At 37.0% G+C, this 25,430-nt stretch overlaps 1 protein-coding gene across 1 annotated transcript; it reads left to right on the top strand.

Moving 5' to 3' along the window:
• Nucleotides 1–334: 334 nt before the first annotated feature.
• LOC114358731 (glucose-6-phosphate isomerase) lies at nt 335–4,853 on the top strand. The gene is made up of 5 exons (XM_028312768.1): nt 335–553; nt 1,243–1,382; nt 2,734–2,902; nt 3,972–4,080; nt 4,566–4,853. The coding sequence occupies exons 1-5, from the start codon at nt 423–425 to the stop codon at nt 4,851–4,853; spliced, it is 837 nt and encodes a 278-aa protein (XP_028168569.1). The 5' UTR covers nt 335–422.
• The last annotated feature ends 20,577 nt before the right edge of the window (nt 4,854–25,430 follow it).

Raw genomic sequence — 25,430 nt, 5'->3', positions numbered from 1 at the left:
GAAAAACAATAAATTAACTGTCAGTGTCAAATGAATCACGTATCATGTATTTAGGGATGTGATGTGTGATTTGGAAAACCAATTACATTGGTTCACACTTTTCAATTGAAATAATCGATCAGGTACACAACCAGAAGTTGCTTTTCAAACCATTTCTTACTTCTTCTTCTTTTGTTTGTTGTCCTTTAAACGATTTGTTACCCAACTGCGCTAGGAGGAGGGTTATTTAGATTACTTTGGTAGGTATTTATTAATACTGAAATTGCTTTTAATAAAAGTTGTAATCTCACCGCAGAAACGAAACGCAAATAACCTTCACATGCCTTTGAGAAATGTCACATCGACAGTTCTTATCAGTATTGTCGGTACTTTCACAGCCGCGGGGTATATTTCGAATCCGTTTACTTTCCTCGCGAATTACCATGGAGCCCAAGATTACTCTGCGTAAAGACCCAGCATTCCAAAAGCTACAAGAGCATTACAATGCCAACGGAGAGAAGCTTAACATTCCGCAATTGTTTCAACAAGATGCCGGTAGATTTAACAAGTTCAGGTATTTGATCTTTATTATTAAAAAAAACTAATTAAATAAAACTCAATAAGGCTTCATTTGCTTCTTAAATATTATATAAAAGTGTTCCTATCAAATTATGAAGAGTTTAGTCTTTTTACGTATACATTTCGTAAAGTTATATCACTTAGTTTTGGAAGTCCTTTGAAAGGTCGTACGGGATCAATGACACTTTTCGTTGTATTCGCGGAGCAATATCCACTAAGAAAAAGTAAAAGTAGTCATAATATAATAAAGAATAAAGAAAAAATCATGAGCTCTGCTCTGACCTGAAATGATTTTACATTGTGAAATGCAAGGTGTATCTTTATTATACATAGATAGCTATGATAGTAACTACATATTGATTGTATACTAAAATAATAGTTATTCCGTAAACCAAATTAATGCCAAAAATAAAAAGCAAGAGGCCACAGTAGTATTTAGTGTCTACATTAATTTATTAATAATGTGAACATTAAATTATTTATTTAGTCATGTACCTATTTAATAAAGTAATTTACCTATTTGACACAACAAGAATGAAGTACTTAGGGTTGACTGGAAGAGAATTTCACATGACATTAAGCTTGCCTTCTTTACTTTCGTAATAATATAATATGCAACAAGGTTTTAGAGAATTATAATTATGTGGCTTTAAATATTATGTACTTCTTTCTGCTGTTTTATAGCCTACGTGTCCCAACACCCAATGATGGTGAGATCCTACTGGACTACTCCAAGAACCGCATAGATGACGCCACCTTCGCAATGCTGCTTGACCTGGCCAAGAGCCGTGGAGTGGAGAAGGCTAGAGATGCTATGTTCAGTGGTAAGTGACACCTAGTGTAGGGGTTGACAACTTTTTAAGATAAAAGAGTCAAAAAAAGAATTCCAATTTTTAAAGAGCTACACAGCTTTGGGATTTTAATTTTTAAGGGTTTTTATAATAAAGTAACTGTTCCAGGTTCCTGTGACTTCGTACGCGTGAAAACCCTTTTTTGCATAATTTTTCATTGTTGCTCTACTCATATTACTTGTATCGTAATAGTATATAGCCTATAGCCTTCCTCGATAAATAAGCTTTTTAAAACTGAAATAATTTTTCAAATCAGACCAGTAGTTCCTGAGATTAGCTCGTTCAAGTAAACAAATAAACAAACTCTTCAGCTTTATAATATTAGTATAGATGAAGAGCCACAACTTAACATTTTAAAAGCTGATGACCCCTGGCCTATGGCATAACAGATAAATTTTCTTGTTGATGTTGATATCACAGCTAAAATTGATAGGTCATACCAATTGTCTCTTTTGCAATGATGACCTTGCCAGCAATTAATGGAGTGGTGAATCTTCTTGACCAATCATAATTCTACTTATAAAATATGTTGCTATCCGCAGGATCTACATTCCATGGCAGTTTCTTTTTATTTAATTTTATTAGTTTAGTTTTAATTATTATTCATCAGTCTACTAAACAAATACTTATCAGTTGCACGACTTCAGAATTTCGTTAAAAATAATAACATGACAATGTCTGTCTCTGTAAATACTGTAACATTTTGAGATACCTCTATCTCATGAATCAAACCTGTCACAATGGACCTCCTACTGTGTTGTTGAGTATTTTTTACAGAGTAGGATGATATTACACTCGCAAGCAAAAATATGGAATCATCCTATTTATTCCGAGCGATCATAAGAACTAAATGACTAATAGAAGATCAATAAAAATGGTACCATTTTAAAGGAGATATTATAAATTTAAAATTGATACCACAGATACATACAATACATAGTCATTCAGTTCTTAAGACCGCTCGGAACATAAAGGGGTGATTCCATACTTTTGCTCGTAAGTATAGATACAGTTACAGTATACCTTACTTACTTTGTTTGTGGGTCTCGGCAACTAAAATTAATGATATTCTTACGACTTTTTGTACTTAGCATATCTATGCATAGAGGTCCACTATAAGGCGAGTATCACAGTGTGATACTCGCGACATGTAACAAATCCCGCGCGCAAACACGTTGTCAGTGTGTTGTGCCGCGCGTGTTTTCTATACAAACTGAGGTACTTGCATATAATGCATATTAAATCTGTCATCCCGCGTACCGCGGCGGAGCGCGGTGCAGTGTGATAATCGCCTAATATCTTCTACAACTTAAATTGTCCCCAGGCGAGAAGATCAACTTCACCGAAGACCGGGCCGTGCTGCACATCGCGCTCCGCAACAGACAGAACAGGCCCATCCTGGTGAACGGCAAGGACGTGACTCCCGATGTCAACGCCGTGCTCGCGCATATGAAGGAGTTCTCTAACGAAGTCATCAGCGGCCAGTGGAAGGGGTAAGTTTACCTTGGAGTTCAAGAAGGGAGCCTTGTTCTACGTCATCCTTAGGCCTGTCATATACATACAGCTCGAGCAGTTAGTGATAAACAGTTGGACAGTGGAAGGGCTCAGTCTTCCTTACAGCCTCACATCACCATTCATCATCATCATTTCAGCCACAGGACGTCCACTGCTGAACATAGGCCTTCCCAATGATTTCCTTACTGACCGGTTGGTAGCGGCCTGCATCCAGCGCCTCCTTGCTACCTTTATGAGGTCCTCCTTGTGAGTGGACGTCCTACGCTGCACTTTCCGATACGCGGCCTCCACTCCAGAACCTTGCTGCGCCATCGGCTGTCAGTTCTGCGTACTATGCCCTGTCCATTGCCACTTCAGCTTGCTAATCCGTCAGGGGTCCGAATTGACCTCACGGCTTGTTCTGTCTTCTTCATTCTCATATAGCTCTCCGCAACAGACAGAACAGGCCCATCCTGGTGAACGGCAAGGACGTGACTCCCGATGTCAACGCCGTGCTCGCGCATATGAAGGAGTTCTCTAACGAAGTCATCAGCGGCCAGTGGAAGGGGTGAGTTCACCTCCTGGTCACAGCACAGCTTCGGCGTTTAGCAATTTTCGACTGTATCGACGCTGAATCACGTTTTAGCGACTCTATCGATGCAGGATCGCGACTTCATGAATTAGGACGCGGTATCAGAATCCCGCGTTCCAGCGACTATCGATGCAGCATCGAAATTTCGCGTCTTCGTACGTTTGGACTCGGTATCTAAATCGCATGGTTTAGCGACTGCGACGTAGATGCCAAATAGATGCGACCCAATGCGTGCGGAGTGTAACGTTCAGACGCAGTGTCGAGCTTCCGAAAAGCGACTCAATCGGTCAGCCATGCGGTTTGCGTTTTTTGCTCGTGCCCGTACGGTCAGATCGCATCAATTGCCCGAATTGTGTACATATGAGAATCTTCAGACAAAAAGCACATTCAGGGGCTGTTAACATTCAAAACTGCTCCAAACCGCTTACTGGTGAACAGATGAATTATATGTCTTATATTGGATTATGTCTTCACAGGTACACAGGCAAGGAGATTACTGACGTCATCAACATCGGCATCGGCGGCTCCGACCTCGGTCCCCTGATGGTGACAGAGGCACTCAAACCTTATGCCACTCGTCTTAAGGTACAATTTCACTTTCCACTTGTTATTTAGAATTTTTAAACTTATAACGATTATTTTCGTGTACATTTTACATCTTCTGGGGGAGTAGTGTGAGTTTACGGCCCAGAACAGACGGTGAAACGCAACTGCAACGAAACTGCAACTGCTAGTTACTTTTGAGTTGCATCTAAGTTTCTGCCATAGCGTCCGTTGAGAGACCATGACGCGACCAGTTTGAAACTTTCAGTTTCATTCATTAGAATCATCAGAAAGTTTCAGTTTCGTTGCAGTTGCGTTTCACCGTCTGTTCTGGGCCTAAGTCAAACGCATTCGATGTCGACTGCGTAAAAAAGTGACATTATATGTATGACGGATCGTACAGCGCCCCTAGCGGAAGCTTTCAAGAACTAAAATCTTCATATTTTTTTACCGCGCTCGCTAGTGACGTTTGATGTAAACTCCCTCTGTTCTTTATTCCAAAATAAACTTTATTTCTTCCCCTTAAGGTCCATTTCGTGTCCAACATAGACGGGACCCACCTGGCCGAGGTCCTCAAGCGACTGAACCCTGAGACGGCGCTGTTCATCATCGCTTCTAAGACCTTCACGACCCAGGAGACCATCACCAATGCCACTTCAGCCAAGAACTGGTTCCTGGAGAATGCTAAGGACGTAAGACAAAGCCCACAATATCTCTCTTACTCTCTCTCGCTTCTAAGACCTTCACGACCCAGGAGACCATCACCAACGCCACTTCAGCCAAGAACTGGTTCCTGGAGAATGCTAAGGACGTAAGACAAAGCCCACAATATCTCTCTTACTCTCTCTCGCGTCCAAAACCTTAACTACGCAGGAGACCATCACCAACGCCACTTCACCCAAGAACTGGTTCCTGGAGAATGCTAAGGACGTAAGACAAAGCCCACAATATCTTTCTTACTCTCTCTCGCTCGAAGTCTGTAACTAAGAAACTGAAATCGAGTCACTATGAAAACACATTACATAAAAATATAAATATAAGATGTAAAATGAATTTAATAAGATCTTTAAAACATGTTATATATTCACAGAGAATTAACAAACTGGTTTTAAATAGACAGGACGATAAACGACAAGTTATGTCAAATCAAATAGAAACTTTACCGTGGGGGCATTGTGATACTTTATTTTGATCGCAAATTTTATATTGTACTTACATTTCATAAATTATACCGTGTGTATAAGCTGATATTAATTGTATTTTGCTAAATGGTATGTCTATCTATGTCTCTGGTATGTTAGTACTAATAAGTGTAAATATAATTCAAATATTGTATGTTTTATAATTTGTTAGTAGATAATATTATTATATGAAAATATAATTGCCTATGATATATTGATTTAAGACTTTTAATTGTTCCTACACCCAAACAAAGAACAAACAAATGATTAACTAGGTAGATTACATTTCGAATCATATTTAAGGAAGCTACACATACTTCCAGCCCTCACATCCATAATGAAGCTCGTTAAACAAACTCTTTCGTTGGACGTTAATAATTTGAATGTTGATACTAAACAGCTGGGTGTGAGGCATAGTAAGCTTTTGCCTAATACAATTAGGTGTATAACTTGTGGTCCTTCAAATTGTGGGAAAACAAACGTCATGATAAGTTTATTATTACACGAAAATGGTTTGAAGTTTCGTCACGTTTATTTATATTCTAAAACAGCTTTTCAACCTAAATACTGCTTTTTACAAAATGTGTTAAAAAGAGTAGATAAGGTAAAGTTTTTTAGATTCAATGAGCATGATGAAGTTCTTCTTCCTAAAGATGCTCTCCCGAATTCCATCATTATATTTGATGACGTTGTATGTAATCAACAATCAATAATTCGCAATTATTTTACGATGGGTAGACACCACAATATTGATTGCTTTTACTTGTCACAAACATACTCTAAAATACCAAAACAATTGGTACGTGATAACGCTAACTTTTTAATAATCTTTAAACAAGACGATACTAATCTGAAACATATTTACAATGAGCATGTTAACACTGACATGACTTGGCATTCTTTTAAAAATATATGCTCAGAAATTTGGAAAGATCAACACAATTTTCTAGTAATTGATAAAGACAGGCCTATTGCAGAGGGGAGATATAGAAAAAAGTTCGATGTATTCATAATTTTGTAAAACGTACTGAGCTATAATTTTAACATGAATAATTTAAACATTCATCATTCACTAATAAAAATCGGTTGACATGGTAAAAATATTAGTATCTTTATTTCTATTACAATTGATGGATGTGTTGTGATTATGGAAGAAAATATTACACACCAATTAATTAAATCAGTTAAATCTATTAAGGCTAAAATAAAACAAATGAAAAATGAAGAGGATCAAACTGACTTAACTATGAAAAAGTTACTGAACCCTGTAACCGTTCCTATTAAAACCTTGGTTGAAAATAGTTGTAATAATGATAATAAACTATTTCAACATAAGAATAGTACACCAAGCGAATATTTCAAAGATTTAAACTATAGTAATACAGTTATTAATGATGAAGAAGGTAATGACGATGAAAGTGAAAAAACAAACATTTCATATAAAAGCTCTAACTTGTACGATGATGAGGATGAGGATCGAGATATTTTACTAAGGTCATTAGTGAAAGATGATCTGTTCGATATTTATGAAAACATTAATATTCCATGTGGAATACGAAGTCTTCATAGAAATGTATTTATGGGTAATTCAAAAGTAGTGATTTCTAAAATGGATAATGTCCCGGGTTGTGATACTAAATATTTCATAACTATTGATAATGAACGATATGAATTAACACCTGGACTACGAGAATTGATTTTATCTAAGAAACCTGATTTAAGTTTGGTTTCTGAAAATGATAAAATTAAATATAAAAATATGCTTTCCATTACCAACGCACATAGAANCACAATATCTCTCTTACTCTCTCTCGCGTCCAAAACCTTAACTACGCAGGAGACCATCACCAACGCCACTTCACCCAAGAACTGGTTCCTGGAGAATGCTAAGGACGTAAGACAAAGCCCACAATATCTCTCTTACTCTCTCTCGCTTCGAAGACCTTCACGACCCAGGAAACCATCACCAACGCCACTACAGCCAAGAACTGGTTCTTGGAGAATGCTAAGGACGTAAGGCACAATCTTGTCTCTCTCACGCATACTTACCATCATAATCATGAGGTCATTGACGACGAACACGATGCATGAACCACACATGTAATGCAAATAAATGATTTGATTTGGTTTGACCCTCATTATTTGCCAGTGGTAAATTGGCCATTAATTAAAAACCTCTGTGTCTCTCTCACACACCATCTTCATCATTAATTTTGTGTCCACTGCAGGAACAAATGGAGGCAAATAAAAGACGNTTCCACCCCCATCACTTAGATGGTTGGCAGTCCACAACAGTACGTTTCTCTAGAAACTTCCTGCCCCGTACAACCAAACTGTGGAATGGACTGTCGTCTGCGGTGTTTCCGGACGGATACGACCTGCAAGCTTTCAAGAGGAGAGCGTATCTTTACCTTAAAGGCCGGCAACGCACCTGTAACGCCCCTGGGTCTGCGGGTGTCTATGGGCGACGGTAATCACTTACCATCAGGTGATCCGTCTGCTCGTTTGCCTCCTATCACATAAAAAAAAAAAAAAAAAATAAAAAAAATAAAGCGACAATAGCTCAAGAGCTGACTCAAGATCCAAGGAACGCAGAGTCAAACCCCGCCGCCGCTTGATTTGTGGTGAAGCCAATCGTAACAGAAGCATATTTATTTTAGCCTTAGTAATCTGTGCAATACAAATTAATATTCTTTCAAAAAATAAAAATGTTGCAATGTGGGTTCATGTAAAGTTTAGTTATCATCATCCCTTTCTATCCTTACAGAAAATTAATTCCCGATTTAAATGAGCTTTTTAATTAAGCTACATTTGCATTCACAACTAAAATACATGAGTCTACATCGTACTAATTACTTTCCAATGGGTATTTGCAAAAGTGATACGAATGAAAGGATACTTTATACGATTACAGTATTAATTCCGCTGTAGACTGAAAGACTGAAAAGGGAAGGAAGCTCAAAGGACTATTAGAAGGTGTATCGGACGCGATACTTTTTCTTTTTAGTGGGCGACTGCCTTTACTTACCTTTCAAGGGGGTGGGGGGAGGATAATTAGCGACAGAGGCGTATCGATGTCTGCTAATTAAAGTGATTTTATGCAGAGAATATAGGGTGATGTTGTATATACGTGGAAAGTCTGAGCTATAAGAAACAGAAATATTTCAAAGGTCTTATCAGTAGTTGATAAATACTAATAATAACATAGCTCCTAATTAAAGGGGATGGTTATTGGGACCAGACACATTCTCAAATGGCGACCACACACTGGAAGACGTAACTTAAGCACGTATGGACGGACGACCTTTGAAGGTTGGGGGAAGCGCCTACATGGGGACAGAGCAAGACCATCGCTGTAAAAATCTTTGAAGGTCTATTTCCAGCAGAGGACTTTAGGTTGAGAAGAAGATAAAAAAGACTTTAAATGTACCTACTCGTACATACCTATTAATTTTGTAGATGAGAGTTTATTGTTTGATTAGAGATAAGTACAGTAGGCGCACGAGTTCATGTCCATCCTGAGGAATGCGGTAGTGCTGTTACCTAACTAATAATGCTAATGTCGATATCGACAATTATTACCAATTAAGTAGGTCAACCTTATCTACTTATTCCATATTTTTTGCAACTTATAAGTAAGTATAAGTATAAGTAAATAAGTAAATAAGTAAGGCCCCGATGGACATGAACTCGCGCGCCTACAGTAAGTAATTAAATGTTTGACTGGCTCGAACAGTTTCAAGTTAGACCACGCGCATTTCATTAATTCACCCTGTATGTAATAATATCATTTTCATTTCACCCAGGGACATGCTCTACCACGGTCATAAGGTAAAAAAACTTTTGCAATTTCAATGTTGCTCCCGTATTAAAAGCTTGGCGTATTTATTCATGAGCCGAAGTACCAGTGGGTGAATTGCATCGTAAATTGGATTGTAATTTTTAATGCTTCGAACAAAACACTTTCGTGGGCTTAAATTCCATTCAGTAAATGAACTACTTGCATTACGTCAACGTCATAATATGTATAATTTGAAAAAAAGTACGGTGGGTTCTCATTGTATAACCCGTACTGATCAATGTCAATGTCAATCCATGACTAAAATCAGAAAGTTACTGTGTCTATCTGTATTTACATCTTGATTTTATGTGAATTTTAAACAAGGATAGCGAGACTAAGAGCAAAAGCTAGGAGTAGCATAAAAATTGAGTTGATGCATCATCATCATCGTTCAAGCTGTTACTGAATATATGATTTTCCAGAACGGCCTGCATCCAGCAAGGTGGAAAATATTATTTAAAATTACGGACAAATTCTGATGCCGTCTGTCTATTAAAGCGTCAATTTGGCGCATATACGCGTACCCGTGTAAATAATGTTTATAAAAACGCACGCTTTAAGCAGGTCAGAACTCAGCAACATCGTGCGAAACTCCGATCAATTGAGCCATTGTATCCCACTTCTTACATTAATCTGCTCGGCAACAAAGCCTAATATTGCAATAATCTCATTATTGTCTATAGAATAAGTGGATCTAAATTTTGAGATCATAAATGACGCCAAATCTCCAACCAACTGCACAAGAAATTAACGCCCGTATTCACAAACGATGCTTGCTTAAGTGAAGCAGCAAATCGAATGCACAGAGTTGAATAGAGGTCTGTGATTGATTCGTGTGTCACCCTGCGCGTCCACGCGCACTGTGAGACCTCATGGTAATGTTTGTGAATACGGGCGTCAGACTGTTACTTAGTTCGATTTTGAGAATTGGACATAAAATATGCGCCTAACCGGCCAACCTCTAGAGATTTATGCTCCAGACCTAAAGCCTTTTTTCGGGTTCAAATGTGACAAAAAAATAATTCAAAAGATAAGCCATGGGCTTATATTTAATGTTATCTAGGAACACATCATAATTAACAAACTTTCGCGTTCCATTTCAACTAAAATAGAGAAACACGGGTCTTACCCTTAAGCCGTGAGTACCTACTATGAAAAATGACGTCGAGACCCGTGTTTCTCTATTTTAGGTACAAGGTACTTAATTCAGATAACAATACATAAGCTTTCGTGGTCTGCTAATGAAGCCGCCAATCAATTCTATATTGACTTGCTCATTAACCTCCAAGTAAAACCTAAACTTCTAATCCGTAATGCTTGTACAGGAATAGAGGAATAGTTCTAACAATATTCGCGCTAGTTTTCTGATCAAAGTTGGCTTCGGCAGACCGCCCCGGTGTCTGAGGAATAGTTCCAGCGTCGGATATTCTGCTGCAAACTAGGTCAGCAACTTACACCTTTTGTATCGGGACTTCTATCGGTTTTGCTGGGGTTTTATGTCTTCATCCTGTACTGAGGCACTCATGTGACTGGTTTGAAATTTTAAGCCAATATAACATAGATATTTCTGAGGCTGAATTGCTTTTTAAATTCAAATTCAAACAAAGGTGACCGAGTTACTTTCGTGGTTGAGCGAACTATATTGGGATATATAATAATACTAGCTGTGCCCGCGACTTCGTTCGCGTGAAAACCCGTTTTTGCATCATTTTTCATTGTTGCTCTGCTCCTATTACTAGTATCGTGATGGTATATAGCCTATAGCCTTCCTCGATAAATGAGCTTCTAACACTGAAAGAATTTTTCAAATCGGACCAGTACTTCCTGAGATTAGCGCGTTCAAGTAAACAAACAAACAATCAAACAAACTCTTCAGCTTTATAATATTAGTATAGATTAATGCTCTTAAAAGGTGCTGTTTATAGAATTTAAATTCAAAAGCTCATTAATTGATTCCCATCCCAGCAGATAAACATTGTTTTATTTATGAAAATTGAAAGAGTAGTTATCGTTAACTGATATAATAATTAAATCTGCTTATTTAGCGTACATTTAATTTGTGGGTCAAATGCCTATTGCCTATTACGTGGAAAAATAATTGGACACACCAAAATTGCTGGCGTTTGTAATTAATTGCAATTATCAGCTCATTCTCTCCTCGGTTGACCGACGATCAAGTGAAGGTCACGGGAAGCACCTGGATAAGAGGACCAGTCGTTGTAGAAATCCTTAGGGACGCCTTTGTCCAGCTGTGGACAACTTTCGCTGAACGTTGGAGCAAAATTATACTAACTGTTGCATCCTAGTTCCATATCAAACTTGACCTTCACTGGTTGGGTTTTTATTGGCGGTCAAGCAGTAGATCCTGGCTACACAGGAGTTGCAGAGGTGGGAAAGAGAGGTGGGAATAGTCCCGTATCATAGTTCCATAGTCTTCTTATTAGTCCGAGTTAATTAGCGATTACCAAGGTTGTTGAACATCAGTTTTGGGCATTAATTGACTGGTAAAGGTAATAATATAATAGGTAATCCTATACAATCAAAATATACCTTGTTATTAAGCTGACCTGAATTACATTCTGTGTTGAGATCCGAGAACAATGAATTCAATGCTATTATTAATTCTGTTAATTTACTTAATTATGTCTGGTCAATCCCAGATTGTTTGAGAATTTCGAAAATGATAATTTCATTTCGTTATAAAGCTAAAGTTTCGAGTGAAGACTGGATTGAGTTTAGTAAATCGAATCAATGTCCTATTTCTATTTTAGTCCTTATTAAGTAACAAGAAGGAAAAATGTTGTTGAAAGAAGAATTTTGTAGGAAATCTTTACAATTTTTTGCAACATTCTAAAAAAACTTATTTAGGTGGAATGCAACACAATTCCCAACCGTACCTTAGGATTTTACAAGATATTAATCATGCATTAACTACCTATATCAAATTATTCCTTACAAGTTACTAAAACGTAATAATAAATTAAGTTAGAATAGAAAATTTAAAAATTTCCATAGAAACTTAATACATTTCTTGTTATTAAGATGCCACATTGTTAAGATTGATATGCCAACCACTGTAGTTACAATCCAAGGCTAGGATTCCTAGATTTGCATTCCAAAAGAACAGGCTTATGCACTGGCTGACCACTATTGTACAGTTTACACAGACCTTTTGTATTTTTAACAGTCCTGTTTTCAATTACAATAGCGTAACAGCCACTTACTTTATTACTTTTGCCTCAAATTACACGAGTATTTTCGATGGCTATCTACATCGTTACTCTCCACTCAAATGTATGTATTCGACAGTTTGTCTATGGAATTGATAATTAATTTTTCACGTTAATTGTTATTACTCACATTTATGCACTTTCCATTGTGTGGTTTGAAAGCGAAAGCAATGAATGTATAAATAGATGTTTTTGAACGAGTGTAGTAATTTTTTACTTACCTTCTTATTACCGTCATCAGTTTTGACTTTTACGACAGTTGGGGCGTTGTACAATTTTATGTGTCATCATCATCATCATTATCAACAACCTTTACAGTCCACTGCTGGACTATGAGTCTCCTCCAATTTAGAGGAGTATTTTGCCATAATCTCCACGCTTGGCAGGTGTGTTTTATGTGTGTAATTTTTTATGTTTTTTTTTATACTTTATACTTCTTGTTATTAGAATTAACATAACTACAGCGCTCTGTAATTAAAAATCTATACTCATTACGTTTATTGCTATTATACGACTATACTAAAGCGTAGCTAATCAGAGAGATGAATTTTTATATTTATATTTCACACGCGCTCGCGGCTTAAAATTTAAGTAAAACGTACAAAATCCGCTTCGCTCCGGCAATCTCCGCCTCAGTGGGAGCGCAGCCTTAAATGAGAAAAATAGGTATGTATTAAAAATCATGTGGAACCTTTTATTACCATTTTTAAATATCCATTGAACCCTTAAGGTGAGTATAGACTAGATGATTTTCTCGAACATTCCTATGTAATGTAACGTACAACACAGCACAGGTAAAATGTACGACGTCTGGTTTGTAAAAGGATGATACACTAGAACATAATAATAATAATAGAGCGGCTCGTTGTTCTGTTACAGGTAAATGCTCACCTTTATACTTTATTTTTGCGTAATCCAATACAAAGATGCTACAATAGATATTAAAAATACACAAAAGTATCGAATGTAATATTTCCATCAGATCTATAACGGGTCAAAGTTTCTTAATTTTGTCACTCACTGACTGACTGACTGACTCACCGATCATCAAAATTCTAAGGCACTTCTAGCAGACCTATAAGTAGTGTTTGGTGTATGAATCAAGGAAAAACTAAAATATTTGGGGGCACGGTAGTGCAACCGCCAAGTCGAGTAAAATTTTTCAATTTCGGTCTAGATACATAACTGCTGTCTACAAAATATAAAAAGAAATGAGAGTTGGGGGCACGGTAGTGCAACCGCCAAGTCGAGTAAATTTTTTCAATTTCGGTCCAGTTTTCTAGATACATAACTGCTGTCTACAAAATATAAAAAGAAATGAGATCCCATCAAAAACAATACTTGTCAAAAAAACCAAGTCTCGCAACTCAGTTGTTCTACGGTAAACAGTTGTGAGATCCATGTAATACCAAGTCCAGGCCAGGAAATCTTTAACGTTTTACATAAATAATATATTGACTTGGCCATCGCATGAAAACACGTGTAAATTAAATTATTTAGTGCGATGGCCAAGTCAATATATTTATGTAAAACGTTAAAGATTTCCTGGCCTGGACTTGGTATTACATGGATCTCACAACTTTTCATCATTATATCATAATAACATAACCGACGATATACGCTAAGGTTAAAGGCTTCATGTCAAACGTCGTATTATGTTGACGTTAAGGCGTTATGACATGCCACGTTATGTTACTAAAGTATCGATATTTTGTTATCGATAGATTGTAAATTGGTATCAATTTCTGTAATTTGCTATGGTTGTCAGTCAAAAAAATATTGAACCACGATTAAGCTACTCCTAAATTTTTACATACTCAAAAACAATACATTCCCTTTTGTATTTGCACCAAATAAAATAAATAAATAAAATTTAGTCTTACATCAGATTAATGTTGAATTATTTACTTGATGTTTTAAACTTGTTGAACGATTTTTTTTTTTCAAGTTTTAATTCATAGTAGGATCAATCCTATAAAATAAATGGATACGACTGCTTTCTTGTTTTTCTTTTACTATCAAGCTTTAATTTTATCGACATTTATCGATAGCATCGGATACTTTAAGGAACATCACCACACTCAATTACAGCTCATGCAGCTGTGTTAACAATAACATTACGTTACCTGTGACGATGTTGATATTAAATTATGGATACAGTGGTAATCTTTGACAGATAATTTTTGGTTTTATAACTTAGGTACCTGCGTAATAAGCCCCATGATGTGAGATATTTTTATTTCCATAAATGTTACAGTCCTGAAAAACCTTTAGGTATGCGGATATGGTGTTTCACTGCTGAAAATCAGTGATTTGAAATTAGTAAGTAAGTAGGTGCCTTTCTTCTGCCTTCCTCGAAACAGTTTACTTATGGCTGCCTCTACTACAGATTTTAAGTCGTCCGATAGTTGGACCCGATTCTAATTTGTATGAAGAATCGGTCGATACTAAATCGGTGTGATCTGCGCACTTTCATACATCTCCATACTGATTAACAGCCCGACCCAACTATCGGCCGACAAAAAGTATATAGTATGCGGTTGGGCTAAAAGACTGCAGATGTTTATAGGTCATCAGCTGCCAAGACATTCTGAGTAAGTAGTAAATATGCTGACGGGTCAATAGGTAGCAGCGTTGCCAGACGTCCCGATTTTGGCGGGACGTCCCGATTTTTAAATCAAATTTAAATGTCCCGCGCGGGACAGGCTCGGTCCCGCTTTTCGGAGAGAGACACACTTCACCAGACTATTGTTTGAAACGCCATATTATTCTAAAAAAATAACACTTTTTTAATTTTTTCTTTTTTTATTCTCAAGACGAATTTAACGATAGAGTAAATCTGATTTAAAATATTATTTTTTTGTTAAAATACATTTTCTATGGCTACTTTTGCTATCTATTGTCACGTAAACGTAATTTTAAGTCAAATAAAAAGATAAATATTTGAAAACCTTTGATTATATACGTTTTTTTACTATGTCCTGCTTCTGACGGAAGAATCCCGCTATTTTCACTCAAAAAGTACCAAAGTCCCGACTTGGCGAAAAAAAAAACTGGCAACGCTGATAGGTAAGTATATTTTGCGGAGCCCCGCAATCCATGCATCACTTCTGACAGCTACACACGCGAAGATCTGCATCGCATATTCGCATCGACTGTGCAGTTTGCGTGACGTTATACAGGGCGTTCCATACAAAAAGTTTTATTGATTTAGTCAAAATGTATGAAACAACTGATTTTTCTTTTTCGTTGTCACCATTGATGCCATTGTAAGGGCCTTTTTTACCATCTCCGAGTAAAGTTCCAATTATTAGTTAGTTTCTAAGCAAGATTACAACTACTTAGCAAGTAAGTTAAGAAGTATTTATTTTAGCGTTATTCAGAGAGGATAAAAAAAGATATATTGCTACTCGTAAGTTCGTGACTTAAAGCAACCAATAGCCTACTTGACACTTTACTAGGAGATGGTAAACGAACTTAATCATGACGCACCTACTAGAATCTTTCTGAATCATTTGAGACAGGAAAAAAATATAGGATAGTTTTCCGGTTTTGCAAAAAAAACATGGGCAACAAGTCTTTCTGTAACAAGCCAAAATTCTCGCGAATGAAGCTGCATTAATCAGAATTTCTGAACATAATTAAAATCCATCACATTACCTTCTAAATCTCGTAATGTACCGTTAATGTACCAGACAAAAAGCTAGTTACGATGAAAACAATTTAGCTGAATTGGCGATCGCAGCCGAGTGCAGCGTAGCCTTTAATTTCCAATACAACTTTTCCAAATTCCAAAATGGCGGGAATGCGGGATCCAATCTACGGGAATAGAGCTATTCGACACTCTCTTACCCAATTCAATTTTGAGAGAACAAAATAAATAAGTTACATTATGTACTTATTTCAGGAACTCATATTTTAATATGAAATAACTTTTCGCTTTGTGTGTGTACTGTGCAGGCAGTGCATGATCAGTAGTTGTGGAAATTCTTGAGGAGGCTTTTGTCCAGCAGTGGACGTCATTTGGCTGAAACGAACGTAATAAAGCTCGTCTTTTTATCTTAAAATGGTAGTACGATATTGTACTTTGAATTGGGTTGAATGACGTCACTGCCTGCAATTTTCTGAGTTTTGACGCTTTGTATACGAATCTATCTGCCTATTTCATGTATGTTCATCGTCAAAAAATTTTACGATTCTCATCGTGGAAATAGATGACCTTTAGGACAAACCCTTTTCGAAGATCTTACCAAAGAAGATAATGATGATGAGGTCTCTTAAATAAACCCTTCAACTGACTACCTGACTACATTTCGAAGTCATTTTAAGTATTAAACACACGTTAATCCTACACCATGTGGAGTTTCACAAGAGGGTCCGTTATTCTCCTGTTCATTCCTAATTAATGGTGCCCATAAACATTTTGCTGTCTCCATTTTGGAAGCTACGCTATGACGCCCGAGTTCTTAATCCACCTAAGTACAATTTCAGCACTTTTGACTTTCCATGGTGTTTCAGTCACAGAAGATTATAAATTGGTATAAGTAAATGCTCTGACAATGTTAATTATATTATTACAGTTAACAGCTATTGCCCGCGGCTTCACCCTCGTGAAATTTAGTTTATCACAAATCGTCATAAATTATAGCTTATGTTATTCTGGGTTATAAACAATAATAATATTGTAAAGTTTCATCAAAATCCGTTCAGTAGTTTTTGCGTGAAAGAGTAACAAACATCCAGACGTCCAAACTTTCGCATTTATAATATTAGTAGGATTTAGGCTTTTTATGTACTTATTGTACATTTGCTGCCAGTACATAAACATTTTCATAAGTAATCTAGTTATTTGAAATGTAAGAAGTGCGTCAATTATGCAAAACAAATTGTGCCGTATCGCTTAATCGCTCCCTCGTGAAAGTTACTAATTCAAACTTACGCGGTTTTGGAACTTACACGAGTGGCTATCCACTATCTAAATGAATTCTCTGCCGCTATCGTGGTCTCATAAATATGTATAACTCGACATTATATAGTGAAAATTGTGTTGGAACTTGTTCGTCATTTTCTCAAATTAATTTAGAACGGTTGTTTGTGGAAACGATAACAGGCCCTGATAAATGTAATAAAACAATTACATTTATTGCTTCGCTGTTGTTTATAAAGACAGCTTTTGTAAATCTAAATTGTGTTTATTGTTGTTGCTTTCAAATAGACTGGGATTCTTGAGCTTTCAGTCTTTAGCCAGTGACACGTGTAAATAAAGAGTGAAAGAAAAAGTATAATTTGGGCAAGTATATCATTACAATTACCATAATCAGTCATTTAATAAATTATGGCGACTCTCTACTATCGGTTTAGCCAAATTGCGATTGCTGTAATGTACTTTCAGACTTAGTCCTCAATTTATGGGACACACGGTATAAAACAAAGTTACGATATTACCATGCAAATATTACATTCTTAACTCATATTAAAACACTGAACTAACTTCTCAAAATTTATATTCCACCTGATATTACCCGAACAAAAATTCTTAAACTCCGACCTAACAATATAAAGCAAGCGGATAGCCAGCAAAGTTACTTGCATGAATAGACGTTTCAGGCGAAGTTCGCAGCTTTTAGAATGCTCGCATCGACTGCAGCGAAACTCCCTAAGGCTGAGAACTCACGGAGCGGTTTTCACCCGCGCCCGCTAAGGTTGCGTGCCCTTAGCTCCTGTAGAATGCAGATATAAAGTAAGTGGCACATTACACGCGGTTAACTTATTTGTGACATATTTTCCGCTAACTCTATCAACTTATGAAATTGAATTTTATTCAAAATAACAAGTCCCTCTCACCTTACGAAATAAATTAATAAATCCCCTTATCCCCTCATCATCATCATCATCATCAACAGCCCTTTACAGTCCACTGCTGGACTATGAGCCTCCTCCACTATGGTGGAGGGATTTGCCATAATCTCCACGCTTGGCAGGCGGGTTGGAGATCGCAGTTTAAAAGATTGATGTTTTTCAGAGAGCGCTGCTGCCCATTCTCTGTTTGTTGTGTAGTCCCTAAGTCGCCTCTTACGACACCCGCGGGAAGAGTAGGGGTTGGTGACAAATGTATTCTACTCTGCCGTCACCACACGGCTTATCCCCTCATCCTTAATAAATCTCCCGTCCCGCGCGCTCTGCGATCGGTAGACGGGCGACCGTGATTCTTTTTACTACCTACTGCCCATCTTGCGAGAATCACCCGCCAAGTTAAAGCAAATAGCAAAGGGCAAATAAAAAAATCGCAGCCACATAACCGCACAAACCAGCGGTCTCATGAGTTTTGGAATATAACAGCTGTCCCTAAACCTCGGCGGGCGCGCTTAAAAACCGCTCCGTGAGTTCTTAGCCTACTGCTCGCATCGACTGCAGCAAAACTCCCTAACCGTATTCTGTTAGATTCGATATTTAAAGTCGAGCATCGAGTTTTTATTCGTATTCGGACTCTCGATTCGTTGAATCCGCCACAAAGCGGGATTGTGGGAGCATTGTAATACACTTGCGGTCAGATACGATGCAAATTGGGATACGCTGGAGATTTGAGGAACTTTTTGCTTTACGAACGATACTGTTTCATAATATGGATTTAATGCATGTCTATGAAAGTATAGTTTTTTTACTGAGAAATAGGACTTTTCATGTTCCATTTCAACTAAAATAGAGAAACACTTTTTGAAACCCGTATTTCTCTATTTTAGGAATTTTCGCGTTTGATACTTTAATAATTTACTGACTTTGTTTATTTGCATCAGCTTGTGGTACTTATTAAAAAGCTAATAAGCTAACTGAGGCTCTACATAAAGTAACTTTATTCTTAATTTCCTTGTAAAATAAAATAAAAACGTTTTTGAGTGTATTCTATAGATATTTCAACTCTATAACTCAAGTGGCACTCAAGTATTAAAAGCTGAAACGCATCTGTTTGTAGTCTACGTCCCGAATTAGGATAATTGGTAGGATAAATCTATATTTAGGAAGTCTATAAGCGTCCCGAAGAGGGCAGGCTGAATACAAAACAATGGGCATTTTGAGTGTATTATTGTACAAATAGAATAAATAGGTACATAACTAACTACAGAGCTTGACCTCGAGTCATCATCATTTCAGCCACAGGACATCCACTGCTGAACATAGGCCTTAAGATACTAAATATTTATTCAGACGTTTAATAAAACAAAATGAGCCTCTAATAACAAAATTACACGCTCAAAATATTCACGACCAAAATCTCGATGCAATCTCGCTTTAAATTAAGCAGAATCGAGCCCCCACTTAGATCACAACCTAATTAGTAGAATGGCAGCCGTAAAAGCTTTCAAACGAAGGTCACTAAATGGATGGCTAATAAAAATGTTCAAATACACAACAAAAAGTACATTTGGCATTTCGCACGAACGGTCACGCGAAGAGGTAATCGAATCTAAGTAGAATTCAGTGAAAACGTTGAATAATCAGACTGATTATTGTGTGTAAAGATTCGAGGACAATATTAAAGAGTTTGACCGCCTCTGTGGTCCGTGTGGTAAGAAGACGCAGAGGTTCCCGGTTTGGATTCCCAGTGGGCACGAAACTTTCTGCCCGGTTTAGTTGGTGGTAGGACTTGTTTTACACCATTACAACAATGTAACAGCATTGTTGTGTTTCGGCAGTTGGAGGTTTATCTGTAGTTAACACTTTCTATCAGGTGAGATGCAGGCCAAGAGGTTCGTTGTAGGATAAAAGAAAATACTTTAGTTAGAAAATTTCAATAAGCTATGAAAATGTAGGTACTGAACCCATTGAGCCATTAATAAACGCTGCTAAATCGTTAAATCTCGAACTTTTATTTTTTTGGATACAATAAAATTAGGCTATAATTTTTATTTGTCAATTATACCTACTTTTAATGTAAGAATTAATAAGAAACGAAATTCAAGGCACTATCAATTTTTTGTGAGACTCTTTCTCGAAAACATTACGAAGCTATCATCAAAGCAAAAAAGCTTTTGTAATCATAAAATACTAACTATAATTCAAAAATATGAAAGGCAATTTTCGTAAGAAAGTATAAAAAGATTAAAGTAAAAAGATACAAGTAAATAAATTAAAATAGGTACCTTGTTGTTAGCAAAGGTTAAACGGTATCAGTTTTAACGACTCTATCAAAAGGCGAAGTGTTTACACCCTCTTACAATAACAGTCACGTATTGAGAATAAACAAGAAAACCTTTTACAAATAGAATCGTAAAGGTAGTAAAGATTAAAGGCTCGTACTAATCTACTACGTGAGTGCAGAATAACGCAACGCCTGGAACTTTTATTGAAGCAAAATGTTTTTAGTGTGTCAAATTGCTAATGATATTGAAACAGGATTAAACCACAGAATAATAATAAGTACTACGTACAGAAGTTTTACTTCGCGAAGGTATTTAAAAAAATGTATGCTCAATGTCATTAACCATATGGTGTAATTTAGCCTGTATCAAGAGTCAAGCACCATTTTGTTGACAAACGTCAGTGATCGGCACTGCGCCGAAGCTATAGGGCTGACTTCGGTAAAATGATGTGACGTGAGGTGCCAAACTGCGGAAAATGGCGGAGAAAATACATGATTTAGCATGAATTATCATGAATAAATTAACTACTTATTTACCTCTGTGTCTTGAGGCAACTTAAAAAAGTACATTCTGTGTTTTTATTATTATTTAGTCAGTTAAATACTGCACAGTATTTAGTACACCATTTTCTTTATTTTCTTCCATCATACACAAGAATACGCGTGCGTGAGTCAATGTTCGCTCGTATGTGAGGCCTTGTCGAATAGTATCCTGTAGGTGGGTCATCGTGCGTGTTTTGTTTTCGATGTAAACTCGCGGAGATGAACAGGCCTGATTAAACCAAATTCTAAACAATGTCACTTACAGAAATGCTTAATTACTCTACTTGCTAACTTTACAGATTCTTATTAACGGAACATATAATAAGAGACGAAGATAATTAATTACAATTCAGTAATTTAAGCAAGTTTATAATAATCGTAAGATATTTCCTCCGTAAACAAGTCAGACTTCTTGAAGCAAAGAGACTAATTAATTTATGACTGAAAAACAGTTTATTTTCCTTTATTACTTGAAAGGGTAGCGTAGCGTGGGCAGGCCTCCTACTAGGTGGACCGACGATCTGGTGAAAGTCACAGGAGGTGCCTGGATGCGAGCGGCGCAGGACCGGTCTTTGTGAAAATCCTTGGGGGAGGCCGTTGTCCAGCAGTGGACGTCTTTCGGCTGAAACGAACGAACGAACGATTACTTGAAAAATAAAAGAATATAAAGTAAAAACTTTAGGGTCATCAAGGCCTAAGTAAATGAAAAAAAAATTACAATTGCTTATTTACTATTCCAAGCATAGTGCAGAGTGTTGTAGTCCCAACCGCACTAGCATGTCCGATGGTGGGCGAAATGATAATAAATTCATGCGGTATGACCAAATCAATACTGGTAGCAGGAACAAACCGGAACGCCCAAAATGCTTGAATTATACAACAGTGTTTTGTCTAATGAACTATATTTAACCTTTCGGTGAAAGTTCCGCTTAATACTTCTAAATAATTAAATTAAATCCGTCAACTAGTCACACAGGTACATAAAAGCTTATTATTACATGGGTAAAGTAACAAGTAATCCAAACTTAAGTAACACATCCCAAATATAGATTGCTCTACATGCGAGTCTCTGATCTTCTAAGTAAAAGGGTAAGGGTACTAGGGTAAGGATACCTAGAAGTAACTATGAGGTATCCGGTATTGTTTCATGCATTTATTCACGTTACGTTACATAGTTCGTCTTTTTTATTACAACACTATTTTAACATAGCTAATTAAGGGTGGGTTGCACCATCTTACTTTAACTTTGACAAACGTCAAAAATCTGTCAAACTCCATACAAAAAGCACCGTTATCGTCATAGTTACCGTTGAAGTTAGGTGGTGCAACTCAGCCTTAGTATCCGATATGCCAATTTTATTCTTTGTTAGAAATAATTTATCAAAAAGTTTTCACATCATTGAAACTTTCAGATCGTATAAAGATATTCAGGCATCAAAATCTATTTGCAAAATAACCACTGAATATCAATTCCCCGTACCTACTACCATCATTCATCACACCTTATCTCCGTCAAAATTAAAATGCAGAAAGTTAATTTTCTACTTCGACCATCATTTTTCACGGCTAAACCGTGAAACATTTTTCAAGCTTCAGATCAATTTTGACAAACTTGCAAAACACGGCGTATCCCGTGGAATCAGATAAGAACCGGCGAGCTTAATGAATAGGCGGTCTTTGCTAGTGATGTGCTGTTAATTAACTCGGATAATTTGGGAAAATCGATTGCATTAACCTTATCCCAACTAATATTATAAATGCGAAAGTAACTCTGTCTGTCTGTCTGTCTGTCTGTCTGTTACGCTTTCCCGCTTAAACCTCGCAACCGATTTTGATGAAATTTGGCATAGAGATAGTTTGAGTCCCGGGAAAGAACATAGGATAGTTTTTATCCCGGTTTTTGAAACAGGAACGCGCGCGATAAAGTTTTTCTGTGACAGACAAAATTCCACGCGGGCGAAGCCGCGGGCGGAAAGCTAGTGAATAATATTATGAAGATTTTTTAAGAGTCTATTCTATTGTAATGTAATAAGAGCATATTAATCGTATGCAACAGGATTCGCCTGTAATTTGTTGCCTTAGTTTTATCGATAGAAAAATTCAAAAATGGTCTAATTATCTTAAGTTGGAGATCCCAAAAGCAATGTTTTATGATGTCAAGAAGATCGATTTATCTAATGACATGGTTACTACAATAATTAAAAATTGGCTTTCGCAATTTCTGATTCTATAACTTTCCTGAAAAGGGGGAAAAGGTAACTGAGCTAACATTCAGACACCTGTTGTACCAGATTGATTTTTTTGAGTTTGAACGAGAGTTTGCACTCTGGGCTCACAATTCTCGGTGAAGTTCGCCTAGAGCTGCCAGCAGGTTGTTCAGAAGAAAATACCCAATCGATTGTTTTATTAAAACAACAATTAAAGTGACAAATTAATATTTATAGTAATTTATTTACATCTACATTCCTTACATTAAAAATATTTTCAAGGATTTTAAACTAATGTTCCCAGCATTATTGTTTTTATTAAAAATACTCATTACCCACTCATCCCGCCCACGCTGTCGCATCACTACTCACTCCTTAACATAATGGAATCTTTTTAGACACTTTAAGACAGCACTTTGGTTTAATGAAGTGCTATAATTCATTTTGGCGGGGCTCTGTCGGATGCTCTTACGCTGTAGGGTAATTAGATCTGGGCCGTAATCGATTGCCACCTGATGTAGGTAGTGTAAAGCACATCAACCTAAACATATACGTATCTTATGCAGTTTGTAATAGGGGCGAGTTTGCAACAAAACTTTAATAGTCTGATGTGACTAATGCCCTTTGAGATGATATAGTTTTTACAGGAACTTCATTTGCGTGGCAAAGGAGTAGTCTATTGCATATTTTAGTGAATTTAGACGGTTAGCTACCGCTGTGCCCTTACGGTTCAGTGGCCGAGAAAAGGTTAACGCACTTAAAATTGCTTTTCGGACTTGTCTGTATTTGAAGTTGATGTTCATCGACTCGACAAGTTAATTATTATTTTGTGTAGCAATAATGTCAGATTTTATGAGCTGTCATGTCATAGCCGTCTTACAAGCCCCGATGGAATGGATAGCTTAAGGGCATTTCTACGGGCACGACCGATCGACCTACTGGGGCGAAAAAAGTACCTTCAAAATTGAAGTACGGACTTGAAAAAAATCACACGTATTTATAGGACTCTTGACTTGATGGAGAGCATATTTAGAAGACCGCCAGGTTTTACATCTCGCCTTGAAAAAATCCGAAAGTTCAAAAACGGGCGAAATTTGGCCTAAAATGGAGTGTCCGGTTTCCAGAATTTACTCGTTTTTGCTTCATAACTTTTGAAATAATAACTTCCCCATTATGAAACCCACATTCACAGAACAAGGGATAGTTAATAAAGCTATATAAATGAGTTTCTTTTTTGCAAGTCCTTGGGTTTTAATACAGTAACACATTTAAATTTTGTCAGACGTGTGTGCCTCAATTCCGTGATTTTTACTTTTGTGCTCCTATATCACTAACAACGCACAATACGAACACCCACGCCTGATTCCCATAAACTAGCAGTTGCACTCGAGTGGTCGAGCAGTATAAAAGAGGGATCAGTCGCTTTGAGGAGCATTTTTCAGAGGTTTGAAATCACTCAGAATTTTTGGTCACTGGTCATTTCTCAAACCGGTGTGCGATATTAATAATGTTCATGAAGTATTTAATGAGATTACTGCTGAATTAATTAAGTATTTAACTGATATCTGCCATTACGTTTGGTAGAAATCGTTGTAATTTATAATATTTTCGAGTAATTTGATGAAATGTGATTTTTCCTCAATTCCGTGGATCTCAATTCCGCGGAATATGGGGCATCGAATTGAGAAAACACGTACACCGAATTGATATTAAATGAAAATAGATACTTTTATTGTGCTATAAATTGTTTGTGTAACTTAAAATAATAATGAAATCAATAGAGCATAATAATAGGGTGAACTACCAATCATTGGACCGTACCAGTCATTGGACAGAAGACAATAAAACTAATTTTTTGAGGTTTCATTAAAAAAAATACACTGCTATTGCTATCTTATTAAAATAATTCTTCCAGGTTCTTCCCTCGACCTTCACCAGATCGTCGGTCTACCTAGTGGGGGCCTGCTCACTGGTCCGTGGTTTCCACTCGACAACTTTTCAGTCCCAACAGACATTATCTGTACGAGCTATGTGCCCCGCCCACTGCTACTTGATTTATGCAATTTTACGGGCTATGCCGGTCACTTTGGTTCTCTTGCCGATATTCACATTTCTGATTCTTATTAGGCTCATAGTAAGCGACCAAGTTTCACATCCATACACCATCACTGGCAACACACACTGGTAGAAGACTTTTGTCTTAAGACGCTGCGGTATTTCAGACGTAATAGCGAAGCTTCCCGATCGATGCTT

This window comes from Ostrinia furnacalis, unplaced genomic scaffold, assembly GCF_004193835.3.
Source record: "Ostrinia furnacalis isolate ACB-3 unplaced genomic scaffold, ASM419383v2 OfSCF4105, whole genome shotgun sequence".
Lineage (NCBI taxonomy): Eukaryota > Metazoa > Arthropoda > Insecta > Lepidoptera > Crambidae > Ostrinia > Ostrinia furnacalis.
Note: the sequence above shows the minus strand (reverse complement) of the source record. Positions and strands in the feature narration are given on the sequence as shown.

Bases quoted from the DNA above. Each gene is read 5' to 3' on its own strand.
- LOC114358731 (XM_028312768.1), top strand. From the start codon at position 423: ATGGAGCCCAAGATTACTCTGCGTAAAGACCCAGCATTCCAAAAGCTA. The intron at 1,383-2,733 runs GTAAGTGACACC...AATTGTCCCCAG, and splicing joins TAGAGATGCTATGTTCAGTG to GCGAGAAGATCAACTTCACC. The intron at 4,081-4,565 runs GTACAATTTCAC...CTTCCCCTTAAG, and splicing joins CTTATGCCACTCGTCTTAAG to GTCCATTTCGTGTCCAACAT.